The sequence below is a fragment of the Cavia porcellus genome, unplaced genomic scaffold (assembly GCF_034190915.1).
Source record: "Cavia porcellus strain 051 isolate PalLab524CR breed Dunkin Hartley unplaced genomic scaffold, mCavPor4.1 scaffold_23, whole genome shotgun sequence".
Classification (NCBI taxonomy): domain Eukaryota; kingdom Metazoa; phylum Chordata; class Mammalia; order Rodentia; family Caviidae; genus Cavia; species Cavia porcellus.
The window spans coordinates 44691769-44705516 of NW_026947506.1; the positions used below are offsets into that span (position 1 = coordinate 44691769).

General features: G+C 48.6%; 1 protein-coding gene across 1 annotated transcript in view; it reads left to right on the forward strand.

The window, feature by feature from the left end:
- Abca13 (ATP binding cassette subfamily A member 13) overlaps positions 1-13748 on the forward strand; it is a 312721-nt gene that overhangs the window by 166010 nt on the left and 132963 nt on the right. The window contains 3 exon segments of the mRNA XM_063233618.1: positions 1308-1465; positions 3029-3259; positions 13631-13736. Coding sequence (XP_063089688.1) covers positions 1308-1465; positions 3029-3259; positions 13631-13736 — 495 coding nt within the window.

The window sequence follows — 13748 nt, forward strand, 5'->3', positions numbered from 1 at the left end:
CTCCCTTTACCTGAGGTGTGCTTCCCCCAAGCCTTTAGCGTCTTAGGCCTCTGCTCTCTCCCAAGGTAAATCAGAGGCCTCTATTGCCTGAGAAGAGATAACAGAACTCGACAAGACGCTGGAATTAATGGGGACACAGATGAACTTCACACTCTGTCTGCCCAAAGCAGCCATGGCTGCGGACTTGGGGGCCTCTGTCTTGCTGGGAAGGCCCTGGATTCAAGTCTCCTACTCTGCTCCCCACAGGTCCCCTCCTCCTCCTGCAAACCCTGGTGATCTGAAGCTGCTGTCACTTTTCCAGGGAAGGACTATGGTTCCATCTGATGCAGGAACCTGTGTGGTCTCCTGGTCCTTGATCCCTCGGGTCACATGCCTACACCATGGCCATTTCTGACATCACTCTTTTATTTTTAAATGTTTTACCTATATTGTCACATGTGTATTAGATCTGACTTTTTTCGGGAGGGTTAATAACATTTGCATTGCACTAAAGTAGTAGAAGTTGAATATTAATGGCATACTTCTCTAAATATTACTTGGTGTCTTGTTTTGCTCTGAGCGAGCGATGTTCGGTTTATTTTTTGTCAGCACGTGTTTGTGACACACAGTGGTTATGCTCATCTTGGGGAACTGGCACATGCAGCTCTCACGTCTGCATTGCTTTGCCTTCTGCTTCCTCTCCACACCCTCCTGACGCCTCCATCCAGAGACCCTGTCAAGCTACCTCCCCACTAACTCGGAGCTTGGGTTTTCTGTCCCAGTGACACTTGCACAGATCATGGCCTCTCCTTCAGTGCACAGGAGATGACAGTCACCTGACCGGAGCAGATAGAGGAATCCAGCCCGACCCTCTGAGCCCGTCTGTGTCCTCTCCATCCTCTGCAGTGAGCTGTCTGTGTCTGCAGGACACGGGGCTTTGGCTTTTGCATCTTAGCTTCACCCCAGCATCTGGCAGACACTGCTGGTTCAGAAAAGGAGGGAGCTGTGAGCACAGTGTCAGGGGGTTGGGAGGAGCTCCAGAGCAGGTTGTTCAGGGCCTCTCATTTGCAAAACAGCCTTGGTTAAGTCTTTCCACAGTGTCTCTTTCAGTTTTCCCTGCCTAAAATTGATGGTGAAAGCCCAATGCGGGGGCTTATAATTGTAATCCCTGTACTCAGGAATCCAAGGCAGGAAGATGGCGAGTTGGAGGCCAGCACGGGCTACAGACCCTTTCCCACAAAAACAAGGGACAAATGCAGAAAATCAGTGTTGGAGTGATTCGAAGAAGGGCAGGTGTTGGCTCTGATGTTCTTTGTGCTCACACCCAGGCCGCACGATCATCTTTAGCACCCACCACCTGGATGAGGCAGAGCTGCTCAGTGACCGCGTGGCCATCCTCCAGCAGGGGCAGCTCCGGTGCTGTGGGCCTCCCTTCTGCCTCAAGGAAACAAGTGGCCGGGGGCTCCGCCTGACGCTGGCAAAGCAGGTACAGATGGGCCTGTGACCTTGGTCTTTTCTCCTTCCTCACAGAGGAGTGGAGGCCTCTCCTGCATAGTGGCCTGGTGTTAAAGCATTTCCTCTCCAGGGTCAGGGTTGGAGACCTGGGATACTGGGCTGCATTTTGACTCTAGCAGGAAATGCATGTGTCAGAATGACTTGTCAGTGCCAGCTCCCAGAAAGTACCAGGGCCCTGCTATTTTAGAAACACTGAGCCCAAGGGTGATACTCAGTTCAGGAGGTTAGGATCACACTACAAGGTGGAAGAAAAGTAGGGAGGGACTGAAGCAGTGGTGGCCACAATCTTGGAGGCTGTGCCTATATCACATTAGGCATTGTCATTGCCTGGTGTCTACAGGGACTGGAGACAGCAGCTATGGGGTTGGATCAGGGGTTTGTGTGTATCACTGCCCAGCTCTAGATAATCCTTGGCTAGCCCCAAACCATTTGCCTTTGAACTCTGTGTGGCCAGTGTCTTGTTGCTGAGACTAAAATACCTGAAATGCACAACTTGAAGGAAGAGAGTTTACTTTGGCTCACGGTTCTGAGGGTACCGTTCATGTTGGTTGCTCAAGGAAGGAGCATCATGGCTCTGGTGGAGCAAAGCTACTTATTTCATGGAATCTGGGAAACAGAGAACAGAGAAGATCCAGAGAGAGAGCCAGACAGGTGGGGCCTGGACACAGGGTACACCATTCCAGGCCAGGCCCATGACACAGCACCTCCAACAGGCCCCACCTCCTACCAGTGTAGTTAGTACTGAGCACATACTTGGGTGGATTCCGAGATTATGACCCACCTTCCAGAGCCCTCTTCTGAACACATCAGCATTTGGGAGTATTTCCCATAGATCAGAACCATGACAGCCTCCTGCCATGGTTCCAACTTGTTTCCTTTGCTGCCCAGGGGTAAATATGAGCACTTTGCAGACCTGGCAGGACTGCTTTCCTCTTCAGGTGGGGCCTTGTATCTAGTTTATGAAGTCAGCCCTGTTTCCTGTAGCCTGAGAGCTCGGACCTGGGTCTCCCTCTGTTTCTTCCGGGGGGTAAGGGCAGCTCAGCTTAAGTTTGCTCATAACTAAGATGAGTGTGGCTCCCTGGGAGCCAGCTTAAGTTTGCTCATAACTAAGATGAGTGTGGGGCCCAGCCTGGTCAGGTTTAGCACTGTGTATTTCTATTTTTTAAAAAAGAAGATGCTGGGGATGGTGCCATGCGCCTCTTATCCCAGCACTCTGAGAGTGCTGGGAGGCTGAGACAGAAGGATCACAGATTTAATCCAAGCCCGGGCAACTTAGTGAGGCCCTGATTCAAAATAAAAAGGAGCTGGGAATGTAGATCAGGGTAAAGGTCCTGGGCTCAATACACAAAAAAAGGAGGAAGAGAGGAAAATATGCAACGGATGATTGGAATGCTTGTTGCCTAAATGTACTATTGCAACTCAACTTTCTAGGTACAGTTTTGTGGTCACTTGCTTATGTGCATACATGCTAAGATTAGTTGGCGTGGGTTTTCCCTGACCTCTTCCTAATCCTCACTTGCTTTTCCTCTGACAGCTCTCTGTGCTGGAAGCCCACAGTCCCAAGGACACAGCTCGCCTTACAGCCCTGATCCAGGCCTACGTCCCGCAAGCTGTCCTCAGAGGCATCAGCGGGCGGGAGCTGACCTATGCTATCCCACAGGACGCAGATAAGACCTGCTTCAAGGGGCTTCTCCAGGCCCTGGACCAGAACCTGCAGCCCCTACACCTCGAGTGCTATGGAGTCTCAGCCCCCACCTTGGAGGAGGTACAGAGGAGTCCAGGGCACGCTTTATGGGTTATGTTTTCTGGGCAGCTCTGCCTCAGTGAGGGGATGTGGGTAAGGCATGGGAGTTTTATTGTTTAAGAGTTCTGGTTAGTATCAGAAACAATGGAAACCAAACACTGAATACAGCACACCTGACAGGTGAATGCGGTTTATGGGAAATTGCATTTTATTTTTGAGACAGGGTCCCCCCACAGGGTTCAGGATGGCCTTGTACTCGAGTCCAAAGCCCAGAGTGGCCTCCAACTCACAGTGATCTTACTGCTTCAGCCTCCAAAGTGCAGGGATCACAGCTGTGCACTGCCACACCCAGGTTAGGATTATCGTTCTTATATCTGAGAACTCTATTGGATCCAGGTCTGAGCCAGCATCATTAGGGGTGGCAGCTCTTGAGTCCTCAGCACTGGGTGGCTGGCCAGTGGCATTTCCTCACCTGGTGGGGAGGTACCTGCTCCTTCACCATGGACTTCTACTGTCTGGAACTCTGGCCTGTATCCTGCAGAGGGCCAGAAGTGAACATGCAGTGTGCAGAATCAGCTGGCTCTGGCCAGCTCTATCCCTTAGACCCTTGAAACCTCCTTCCCTGCCCTGTGCTGCAGTGACCAGCCCACCCCCTCCTGCGGTCTCTCCAAGCATCCTGCCAAGGGACTCAGATTCCCAGATCTTCTGGGTGGTGGAGCAATGGTCATGTGACACTGCAGGCTGACCTTGTGCGGGTTCTCAGGCCCCTGAGGGAGCTGAAGCTGAATTTTTGTTTATAATGGTCTTATTTATAGAGTGCCACAGGTTTAAAAATATGCCCTACAAACTAATGTAAAAAGAATTCTGGAAAGAATTCTGGAGCAGTTACTCTCCTGCATCACTTCCTGGAGTAGCAGTAGTGGCTGAATATGTTTTCCCACTAGTAACTGACACTAGAAAGGCTGATTAACAGTTAAACAGCGCAGTCCTCAGGGAGTCAGAGTCTGACTGCTAGCTGTGTTCTGAATGGAAGATATGCGTCCAGGTCTCTAATGTGGGAGAGCAGACAACTTCCTATGTGACCAGTCCCAGGCAGGTCACCCACTGGCAAAAACATGGCACACAGCCAGGCATGGCAGCACACACTTGCAATCACAGCACTGTGGGAGGCTGAGGCAGGAAGATAGCAAATTGGTGCCCAGCCTGGGTACCTTATTTACGTAGTGAGACGCCACAGTCTCAAGATAACAAGGTGTTGGGGATGCGGCTCAGGGCAGGGGCCCAGAGTTCAGTCCCCAGTGGTTCAAAATAGCCAGTCAGACAGACAAATGCTACAGGACAGTGAGCTATTTTGATAGAGCAGAGTCACTCTCACCTGGCTTTTATTACAGCATACAGTGATAACTGCTCTATTTAATTATTAGCTGTTGTTAGGAGTTTGCTGACAATTTTTTCACCTACCTTTTATTTCACTCTTTATATTTTGGGTTTTTCTCATATAAAAGAAACCACACAGTATACGAACTCATGGTCTGCTTTATTGCACGTGACATTATGGCATCAAAGTCATCCACCCTTCTACAGATGATAAGAGGTTGTCCTTCTTTATGGCACAGTAGTGCTCCACTGTGGGTAAACGCATTTTCCTTATCTGTTCACCTGTTGATGGCCATGGAGGTCACTTCGGAGATTCAGCTGTGGGTGTCTATGGATCGCTGTACTGTGATAGGTTTAGCTCTTTGAGAAAAAGATCCGATCAAAGCTGAGCTGGATGAGTGCTTCTCTGCAGGGGCAGTACAAGTGGCCAGGAAATCATGAGAAATGCTCAGCATCTCTGACTGCAACTCAGTTCTGAAGGCTGATGAAGCTGTCCTACATGGTCTGTGCCACAAGTCATGCAGCTCGTGTCCCAGAGAGCCATGCTTGGACCCAGGCTTCCCCATGGGGGTCCAGTTCTCCAGACATGCCTGACCTTGGGGTGCGATGCTCTGTGACCCTGGTCAGCCAGGCTGCAGGATTAAATTTCCTGCTCTTTATAAAGAGAGAAGTGTGGCCCCATGGAGACTGGTGCAAGCAGCCCCCCTCCCCACAGTGGAGCTGTCACCTCTGAGGTAAGCGGGGGGCGGGGGGCTCTTGTGTTCTTTGATCCCAAGTCTGGTCACCAAGGCCACCTCCATGGAAGTCTGGACGCCTGGGCTGCCTGGCTAGCGTCATCCCCTGGATTCTGCCCTGTATCCGATGCACTGTGTGTTTTATCTCCTGTGCTAGGCATGGGTCTGCTCTCACCTCCGCAGGCTTGTGTGGCTTCTGGCTGAACTTCCTGTGGGATCCCACCAGAGACAAGGTGGCCTCTGAGAGTAGCAGCAGGTTCAAGGGCTTCACCTGGCTAGATCCATAACTCAGCTCTTGTGAGCCTCCATTTGTTGGTCTTTAAGTTAGAAAGATGAGAACGGTCCAGGTGGTTCAACTCCAGAGATGACAGCATGGCAGTGCACGCCTGTTATCCCAGCCCGCCAGTAGGCTGAAGCAGGAGGACTGCAAGTTTGGGCCCAGGCTGGGCAAGCGAGTGACTTAGAGACCTTGTCTCGCAATAAAAAACAAGCAGAAAGCTTGGTGTAAAGGGTGTGGTCCAACACCCAGTACCAGGAACAGCAGAAGAAGCCAGCAGCTGCTACCTGCATAGGCAGCACACAGACAGCTGGCATCCCATGCAGTGGCAGTGGGGTTAGGTCACTGCTTCTTCTCCGGGTGCATTGGGACCTGGGTGTGCATGTTGAGGCATCCAGAGGATACACCCCACCTGTCCCAGGCTCTGGGCTCAGAGGGGCCCATTCTTCACCTGGGGCACAGGTAGACGTGAGTGCCAGGCTCACCCTGGTCCTTGCAGGTGGATTTATTTGCCCACAGTGAGCCATCAGGAGGAACGAGCCCTCCTTTTTGGGGCAGGGCGTCATGTGTGTTCCTAGTAAAGCCAGTGACTGCAGGGGTCCTTTTGTCATTTGCCATGAGGAAAAGTGGATTCTGTGGGATGCTCACCGTGAATATTTTATGAATTTAAACCTCACAGAGAAACAGCACTGAAGAGGGGGTTTATCTGCTGAGTGGTCGCTCAGCTCTGTAGCACTCTGTTAATAATTGGGGTTTAGATGACTGAGCAGAGCTGTGTCCAGGAGAGCCCTGAGAAGTATGAGGGTTTATAATATTTCCCGAAGGGCTTATTTGTCAGCATAACCGATACAATAATTCACTCAGTGTTTATTCCCCTTCACTCCTTGTCTGGAGCTTGCAGTTTGAGTGTGATTTTCAGCTGCATCTAAAATGAAGACAAGGACCCCAGGAGTGGGCAAAGCCAGCCCCTTGTGCATAGGTTTGCTTGGCTTGTGCTGCTTATTACCTGGGCAGAATTATTGTCAGCACCCATTTTCTCTGAAAATGTTACTGTAGTAAAAACGGAAAAAGTCCTCTTACACAGGTCACAGAAAGCTGCAAGCCAGTGGATGGAAGCCAGTGAGGAGCTGTGGCCACCAGCCTGTGACTGTGTGGCCAGGGAGGGCCTGGGAACCAGGATGATCACTCTCACCCTGTGTCTTCATTTTATCGCTTTTTCTCATGATGAAGCCAGGCAGATGCCGTGGCTAGGATTTCATTTTCAAAATTGATTTTAAACCATTTTGTAAAGCAGCTTTAGGGTAACATAAAAAGTGGGGAGAAGCCGCAGAGGCTTCCCATTGCCCTCTGTGTCCCTCCATCCCCAGCGTCTCTGTCAATGTCCTCCTCCAGGCCACACGGCTGTTGGTCACATGTGAGTGAGAGCTGGGTGGTAGCCACCTTTGGTAAAGCCAGAGTGTCATCTTCAGCTCCGTGAGCAGCAGCCCGGGTGTCCTCTGAGGTGGCTGCAGCCTTTGGCGTCCCTGTAAGCAGTGGGGAAGAGTTCCGGCCACTCCGCATCTGCCCAGCTCCTCTGGGTCCATCGGAGGCCTGCGGTGTCTCGCTGTCGCTGTTTGCATTTCCTGCGGCACGGGCATCATGCTTGCCAGCCCCACGCAGTTTGTAGGGAGGCATCTGTGATGATCTCTGGCTGGTTTTTAGTGGAGCTATTTGTTCTCTGAAAGCTGAGATTTAAGTTCTTTATTGACTTCATTTTTCTTGCTTCTGAACTAGTAGTACATTTCCTATGTCCCAAAAGAAGCTTTCTTTTGGGTTAAATAATACAATATTGAGTTCAGATTATGGATTTCAAGGTACTATACAGAGATGAGGACTTGTCAATATTTCTACTATTATTTATGCTCAAAATAAATGTGCAGTTGTACATTCTAGGTTCAGCATATCTGTATTTTAATCCTTTTATGTTTAAAATGCTTCACTAGTTATGAGTGTAGTATCACCTCTAAGAATTCTTTACATTGTATTCCTTTGACAATATTTCATTACAGTATTCCGTTCTCCAAATTATTTTGAGTTTATTCTTTTCGAACCATGCTACTTTGAACGTTTGTTAATCTTTTCTAAAAAAAAATTGTCTGTCTGTCATCTATCTATCTGTCTATCCATCCATTTGTTTAATTGGTTTAATCACACAGATAAATCCTTTTTATGAATTCAAAAAAGTTGAAATTTGAAAAATTCAGAGCTGTAGAGCCACACAGTAGAGCTGGAGACCAGCACAATCCAAGGGCAGGTTTCCACCCCCCTTACCTTCTTGAAGGAGTAATTCATCCGTGTAACTTTCTTTGGGGAGCTGTTTTTTCTTTATCAAAGATTCATGGCCATGCTGTTATTCACCCCAATAACAAGACCAACCAGGAGGAACAGAACAAGTTACTCAATTACTTTGGAGATGTAATCCGTGTTCCTCCAATTCCTCGCAGTAATTTTCACCTTCTCCATGTAGTACGTGCTTTGCACGGAATAGGTCCTAAATAAATATTGATTTATCAGATCTCAGACACCTGTCTTTTTATCTCACCATGCACACATGTTTAAAAAAAATAGTACGCTGTATCAAGACAGCCATAAACAAAGAATCTGAGCTACACAAACCATATACGAAGCTTAGCAAGGTGTCGTATTATAGTGCATTTGGGTCTGTCTGAGAATGACATCTTAAGCCAGAAAAAGATTAAGAAGATTTTTCTTTTGTGTGGTGGAGCCTTAAGTAGTCTATTGCAGTCAATTTTGTCTCCTCACATTGGTATCGACCCGCAGGCCATGTGGTGCTGCCTCACTCTGTATGGTGTCTCTTTGTTCCTCTGCATTTAGCTGATGGCTTTACTGGAGCAGAGAGGCTCTGCCAGGTGACTCTCTTGACTGTCTTTCTGTGGCTGGAAAGCACATTTCTCTTTAAAACTGCAATGCGTCTCTTACATATCTTGGTCTCTATATATGCCCTCAAGTCAGGGAAGTCCAGATGTTAGCACTGGATCATGCCCTAAATTTATCCAGGCCTTGCCACTTTCTACTCAACCCCTGGACCTCAGGGACACACTGACAGAGGGTGATGTTTGCTTTGTGTGGGGCTGGGCCTAGGGGAGTTGATTTCTTGGCTGTACCTGCAGAGACACGGTGAGTTTTAGTAGTGGGTTTTTAATACTTTGAATGTTTGGTAACATGGGGAATGTTGGATTGCTTGCGTGAGGAGAGCAGTTGTTTTCCATGTACTTTGCTAGGTCCCAGTGGGCAGGACCCTTTGTGTCCCTGCCAGGAGGGCTCTGGATACCAGTTCTTGGTCATGTGACTCATAGCTCCATTCCCCCTTAGGACATTTGGAGAGAGAGCCTTTGGGTTAAAATCAAGGCAGAGCAGGGCTTGAGGAATTTTTATTTTTCACTTCAGAGGAAAGCGTCTAAGAATCCCTGTACATTTTGCCTGCTTCAGTGCCCTTGGTCCTCCTGGGGTGGGTAAGAGCAAAGGTGTGGCAGTGTGTGACAGTTGTGTGGTGCAGTGGTCAGCTTTTCATTGCTATGGCCAAGCAACTGGGAAAATCAATTGAGAGGAGGAATGATTGATTTTGGCTCCTGGTTTCAGAGTTCACGTCCATGGTCAGCTGTTGCAGAAGGGCCTGGTAGAGGAAAATTGCTCCATAGCATCAGGCAAGCAGAGAGTGAGGAGCCAAGAGCAGAGGCCAGGGACCAGAATTCCCTGGTCATACTTAGTGACCCACACCCTTCAACCACACCCGGCTCCTAAAGTGCTATAATATCACCAAATTATGGACAGTTTAATGCACTGGAATTGACCCCTCATGATGCAGTCACCTGGAAGCCCCCCAATAAATGCATGAGACTTTGGGGGAGATTATAGATCTGAACCCTGAGATATAAAAGGTTAAAGTCATCCTGTTAGAGTGGTCTGTGCACACCCATGTTTACAGCAGCACACACAAGGGCTAAACCATGGAAATACCAGTGTACTAGAAAAAGAAAATGTGGCATTCACACCCTTGTGTGCTGCTCTGCTGTAAGGAAGGGTAAACTGGAGCCATTCCTGTGAGAGTGAATGTACCTTCAGACCACAATACTCAGGGAAATAAGTCAGACGCAGAAGGTTAAATCCTGCGTGGTTACTCTAACATCAGAGACTCAAAAATATAGGTGATCTGAAGAGCAAAATAAAGGGGCCCTGCTGAGGAACAGGGAGGTGGACTCTGGAGATGAGAAGGAGGCGGGGGATGCGGGAAGAGGGGCAACACTGATCCAGATGCGCTACATGATCCATGTGTGTGTCCGCCCAGGCTCGGTGTGATCACTGTGTTGCAGACATCTACTGTGAATGGTGGGAAAGAGAAACCAGTTGACCTTTGTGTCTAAAAAGAGGGACAGGGAAAGCTCAGACAGGGAAGCAGTGGCATCCTGGAGGAGCCCCGTGGAGATGGGCTTTGAGGCCAGGTGTGGTCGCTGGCTGGTGTGTACAGGCCCAGGACAGCCTGCTCCCTGTGTTTCAGTCCAGTGAGGCTCCGTGCACTCTCTGACTCCAGAGCTGTAAGCCTTTGCCCGTGTTGTTTTCAGTCACCACTGGGGCAGCAGCAGCACGACATGAACACCAGCCCTTGCCCAGTGATAGTGAACCTCACCATGTGTCCTGCCATGCTGCGTGACATATCAGGGACAGCTCTGCTCAGGGTCCCAAACCTGGGTAGGATCTGCCATTGCCCCTCATTTCCTGTGCTTTAAGCTCATAGCATGGTTTCACCGTTTTTGCTCCTAAAAATCAAAACCGCCACTTTGGGGGAACCTGAGAGGACACAGCTGGGGTCCTATCTCTGCCACAGTTCAGGACTGCTTGCTCCGCCGTGTCCTCATGCAGCTGGACACTGCTTCTCCTGCCTGTGGGAGTTTGCCCAACCTCATCATTTCCCCAGCACCTAAGCAGAAAGGCACCTTGCGCCAGCCCTCCTGGGGCATCATCCATCATGATGATGTGTTTGGTGGGCACAGTCCAGCTCTGAGACCACTTGACAGTGCCCTCTAAACAGGGAACACAAAGATGCCCGAACCTCTGTCCTCCATGGAGGGATTGATGGCACAATCAGCATGGATGCGACACCCAGCCCCATAAACTCTGGGACCCTGAAGCATTTTTAAATTAAGAAGATGTAAGTTCCCAGATGAAGAATCCCCGAACTCTTGAATTTATTGTTCCCTATAAAGAAAGAGCTGAAATCCCATAGACATTGCACTTAGAGCTGTGTTTTTGTACAAGTATGCATAATTTTCATGCTAGCATCTTTGAGATTTAATGTCTTCACCACTTCCTTTTTATTTATTTCTTTGATAGAGTTATTATTAAAAATAATAGAAAAAGTTGGGCCAGTTAATTGGCCTTGGTGTGAGGTGCGTGAGACATTTCCAGTGAAATGCAGGCATTAGGTTTGAAACCGATCTTCTAGTTCTTTCGTCCCTTCTGTGTAAGAGGGACAGGGTGTAGGTTCTACCTGGTCCAGTTGAGTTGGCCAATGGCTCCTACTGAGTGAGAAGCAACCGTGAAAATATCAGAAGGGCAGAAACAGGCAGTGCTATTCTATACCAGGCACCCAATACAGTGCTCCTTAAACTGTGGAGAGAGGCTGGGATGGTAGTAGTAGATGATTTTTCTGCATTCAAATAACTCCTTACACAATTGTTCAAGCTTCTTTCTCTTTTGGAGTGTTGATTTGTGTTGGGAGGACTTTCATAATCTTGTTATCCATAATGGGATTCTTTAAATGGTATTTTCTACATCCTGCTAATTGTACAAATGAAACAAGACACCTATCATATGTTGGCTATCAAAAATATTGTGAAGATGCAGGTTTCAGATACAGGTAATTTAAAATTTTAGAAAATATGCATAAGATCATAATGAATATATTAAAACTGGAGTGTGGAACTTTTATGTCCCAGACTCAGTGGGATGGAGGAAATCTTTGTATGGGTTTTCTCTGATTAAAAGTCTGGGTAACACTGTACTCTAGATGGTAAGGTTCGATGAGACACTCATTTACCAGGCTGACCATTTCCATTCAACAGGAGAATCACAGGGCAAAGTCTTAAGAGCCCAAACAGCGCCATCTAGGTTTTAGAAGTGTGACCTTTATTGGCCCTCCATCCCATGGTCCATTGGGCCACTGTACCTTTATTCTGTATTTCTCAGAGGCGCCTGTAGTTTAAGGAGGTCAGCACTAGATGACCCTCGATGGCTCCCCATTTTCTTAGGTTCCCTTTCACGTTTCACATGCAAATTGATGAAATCCTGAGATGCATCCTGTCTTGTATTGTGATGGTTCTGATCTCTTCTCCTACTGATCTGTGAGATTACTGAGAGCACACAGGAGGATACACATATATCCATTCACAAACAGGGACACCCTAGTGGGGGATCAGGAAGAGCTGGGACATTTGCAAAGCAGACAGCTCCATGCTGTCCTTCTCAGAACTCTGGACTCTGACTCGGTGATCTGTCTTGGAGTCTCAGTGAGACCCAGATTTTTTGCTCCTGGTTCCTGTACCCGTCCTGTGTTCTTGGAAGTCGCAGAGCTGGTTTTTGTGGGACATGGGTCACTGTGAGTTCAAGGCCAGCCTGGGCTACATAGTGATTTCAAGATCATCCTGAACTGCATAGACCCTGTCTCAGTAAATAAATAAAGTAAAATGAAAAACTGGGCATGGTGGTGCATGCCTATAATCCCAGCACCTCAAGCGGCTGAAGGAAGAGAACCACAAGTTCCAGTTGAGGCTGGCCAATTTAGGGACTCAGTGAGGCCCTGTTTCATAATGAAAAATATGACAAAAGAGCCAGCAGGTATAGTTAAGTGCAGAGGCCCTGGCTTCAATTCCCAATACAGAAAGAGTGAGACAGAGAAGAGAGAAAGACTGTTACGAAAAAAATTCACCCATTGTTATCAAAATATATTTTTGACACTCACAGTTACATGCAACCATTTTATTTAAACTCCATGTAGTTTACAGAAAAGGCTTTAATGCAGTGAGTAATTCTTGACCCTCTCTACTTCTGTGGATTCTAACTTCACTCTTTGGGAACAGATAAGATGAATACTTCTGTGTTCTTTATAAATGATCTAGGAGAATGCTCACTGCCGGATGCCTCGGCCAGCTGGCCATCAGTGGAGACAGCAGTGCTTACCTTAGTGGGGTGATGTGGGAGTTAGAGGGTGACATGTGCCATGCACCCCCTCTGACAAGCCGGCCCTGGGATTCGACATTGGAGGCCTATTGCATGCCCGGCATGGTTCTCACCCTCTCCCTATATATGCGGTACTGCTCGCACCAATCCTATAATGCATCTCTTCTTATTATCACTTAGCACAGTAGGGAGTTACAGCACAGAGTGGTGAAATAATTCATCCCGGGTCACAAGGCTGGCCCCACACACAGAGCTGCTATTATAATCAATACCTGCACTGTTACTGTCTGCAGCACAGTGAGGTCCGGAGCTCGCCCTCCAGGGCTCGTGGAGAATCCACAAAGGGCGTCCTCTGCCCCACAAAGGAAGCTGCATTGGGTATAACGGATGTCCTGACCTTCACAGTGCTGCAGTGCTGGTTTTGCTCAGTAGGGTTCTGTCTAAGTTAATTAGCTGTGCGTGGAGAGGTTGAGTGGCTCTCCCCACAGGCTGGCCCTGTGGGAGCCCGCTGACTGTCAGCCTCGGTGCTTGCTTGGGGAATCAGGATGGAGGTGCTGTGTGCAGGAGTCATGCTGGGTGGGTGGACAGTGAGATAGGACCAGCAAGAGTCCCTTGAAGGGAGAGCAGGGCCAGGGCTCCCCGAGGCCATGCAGAGGTGGGAGGGTAGCTGCCCAGGCACAGGTGACACCAAAGGAGATGGGGTGTGCTTGCCGTGTGGGGGATTGAGACAAAAGAAAAGATATGATTTATTTATTTTTAATTTTTAAACAGGTGTTTTTGACACTTTTGGAAGATTCCAACAAGAAATTGCACATTGCTCCAGGCACCGAGTTAGAGCCTCAGGGCCAAGAACCCGCTGTGCCGACCACCAACCCCTGTGAGTACAGAG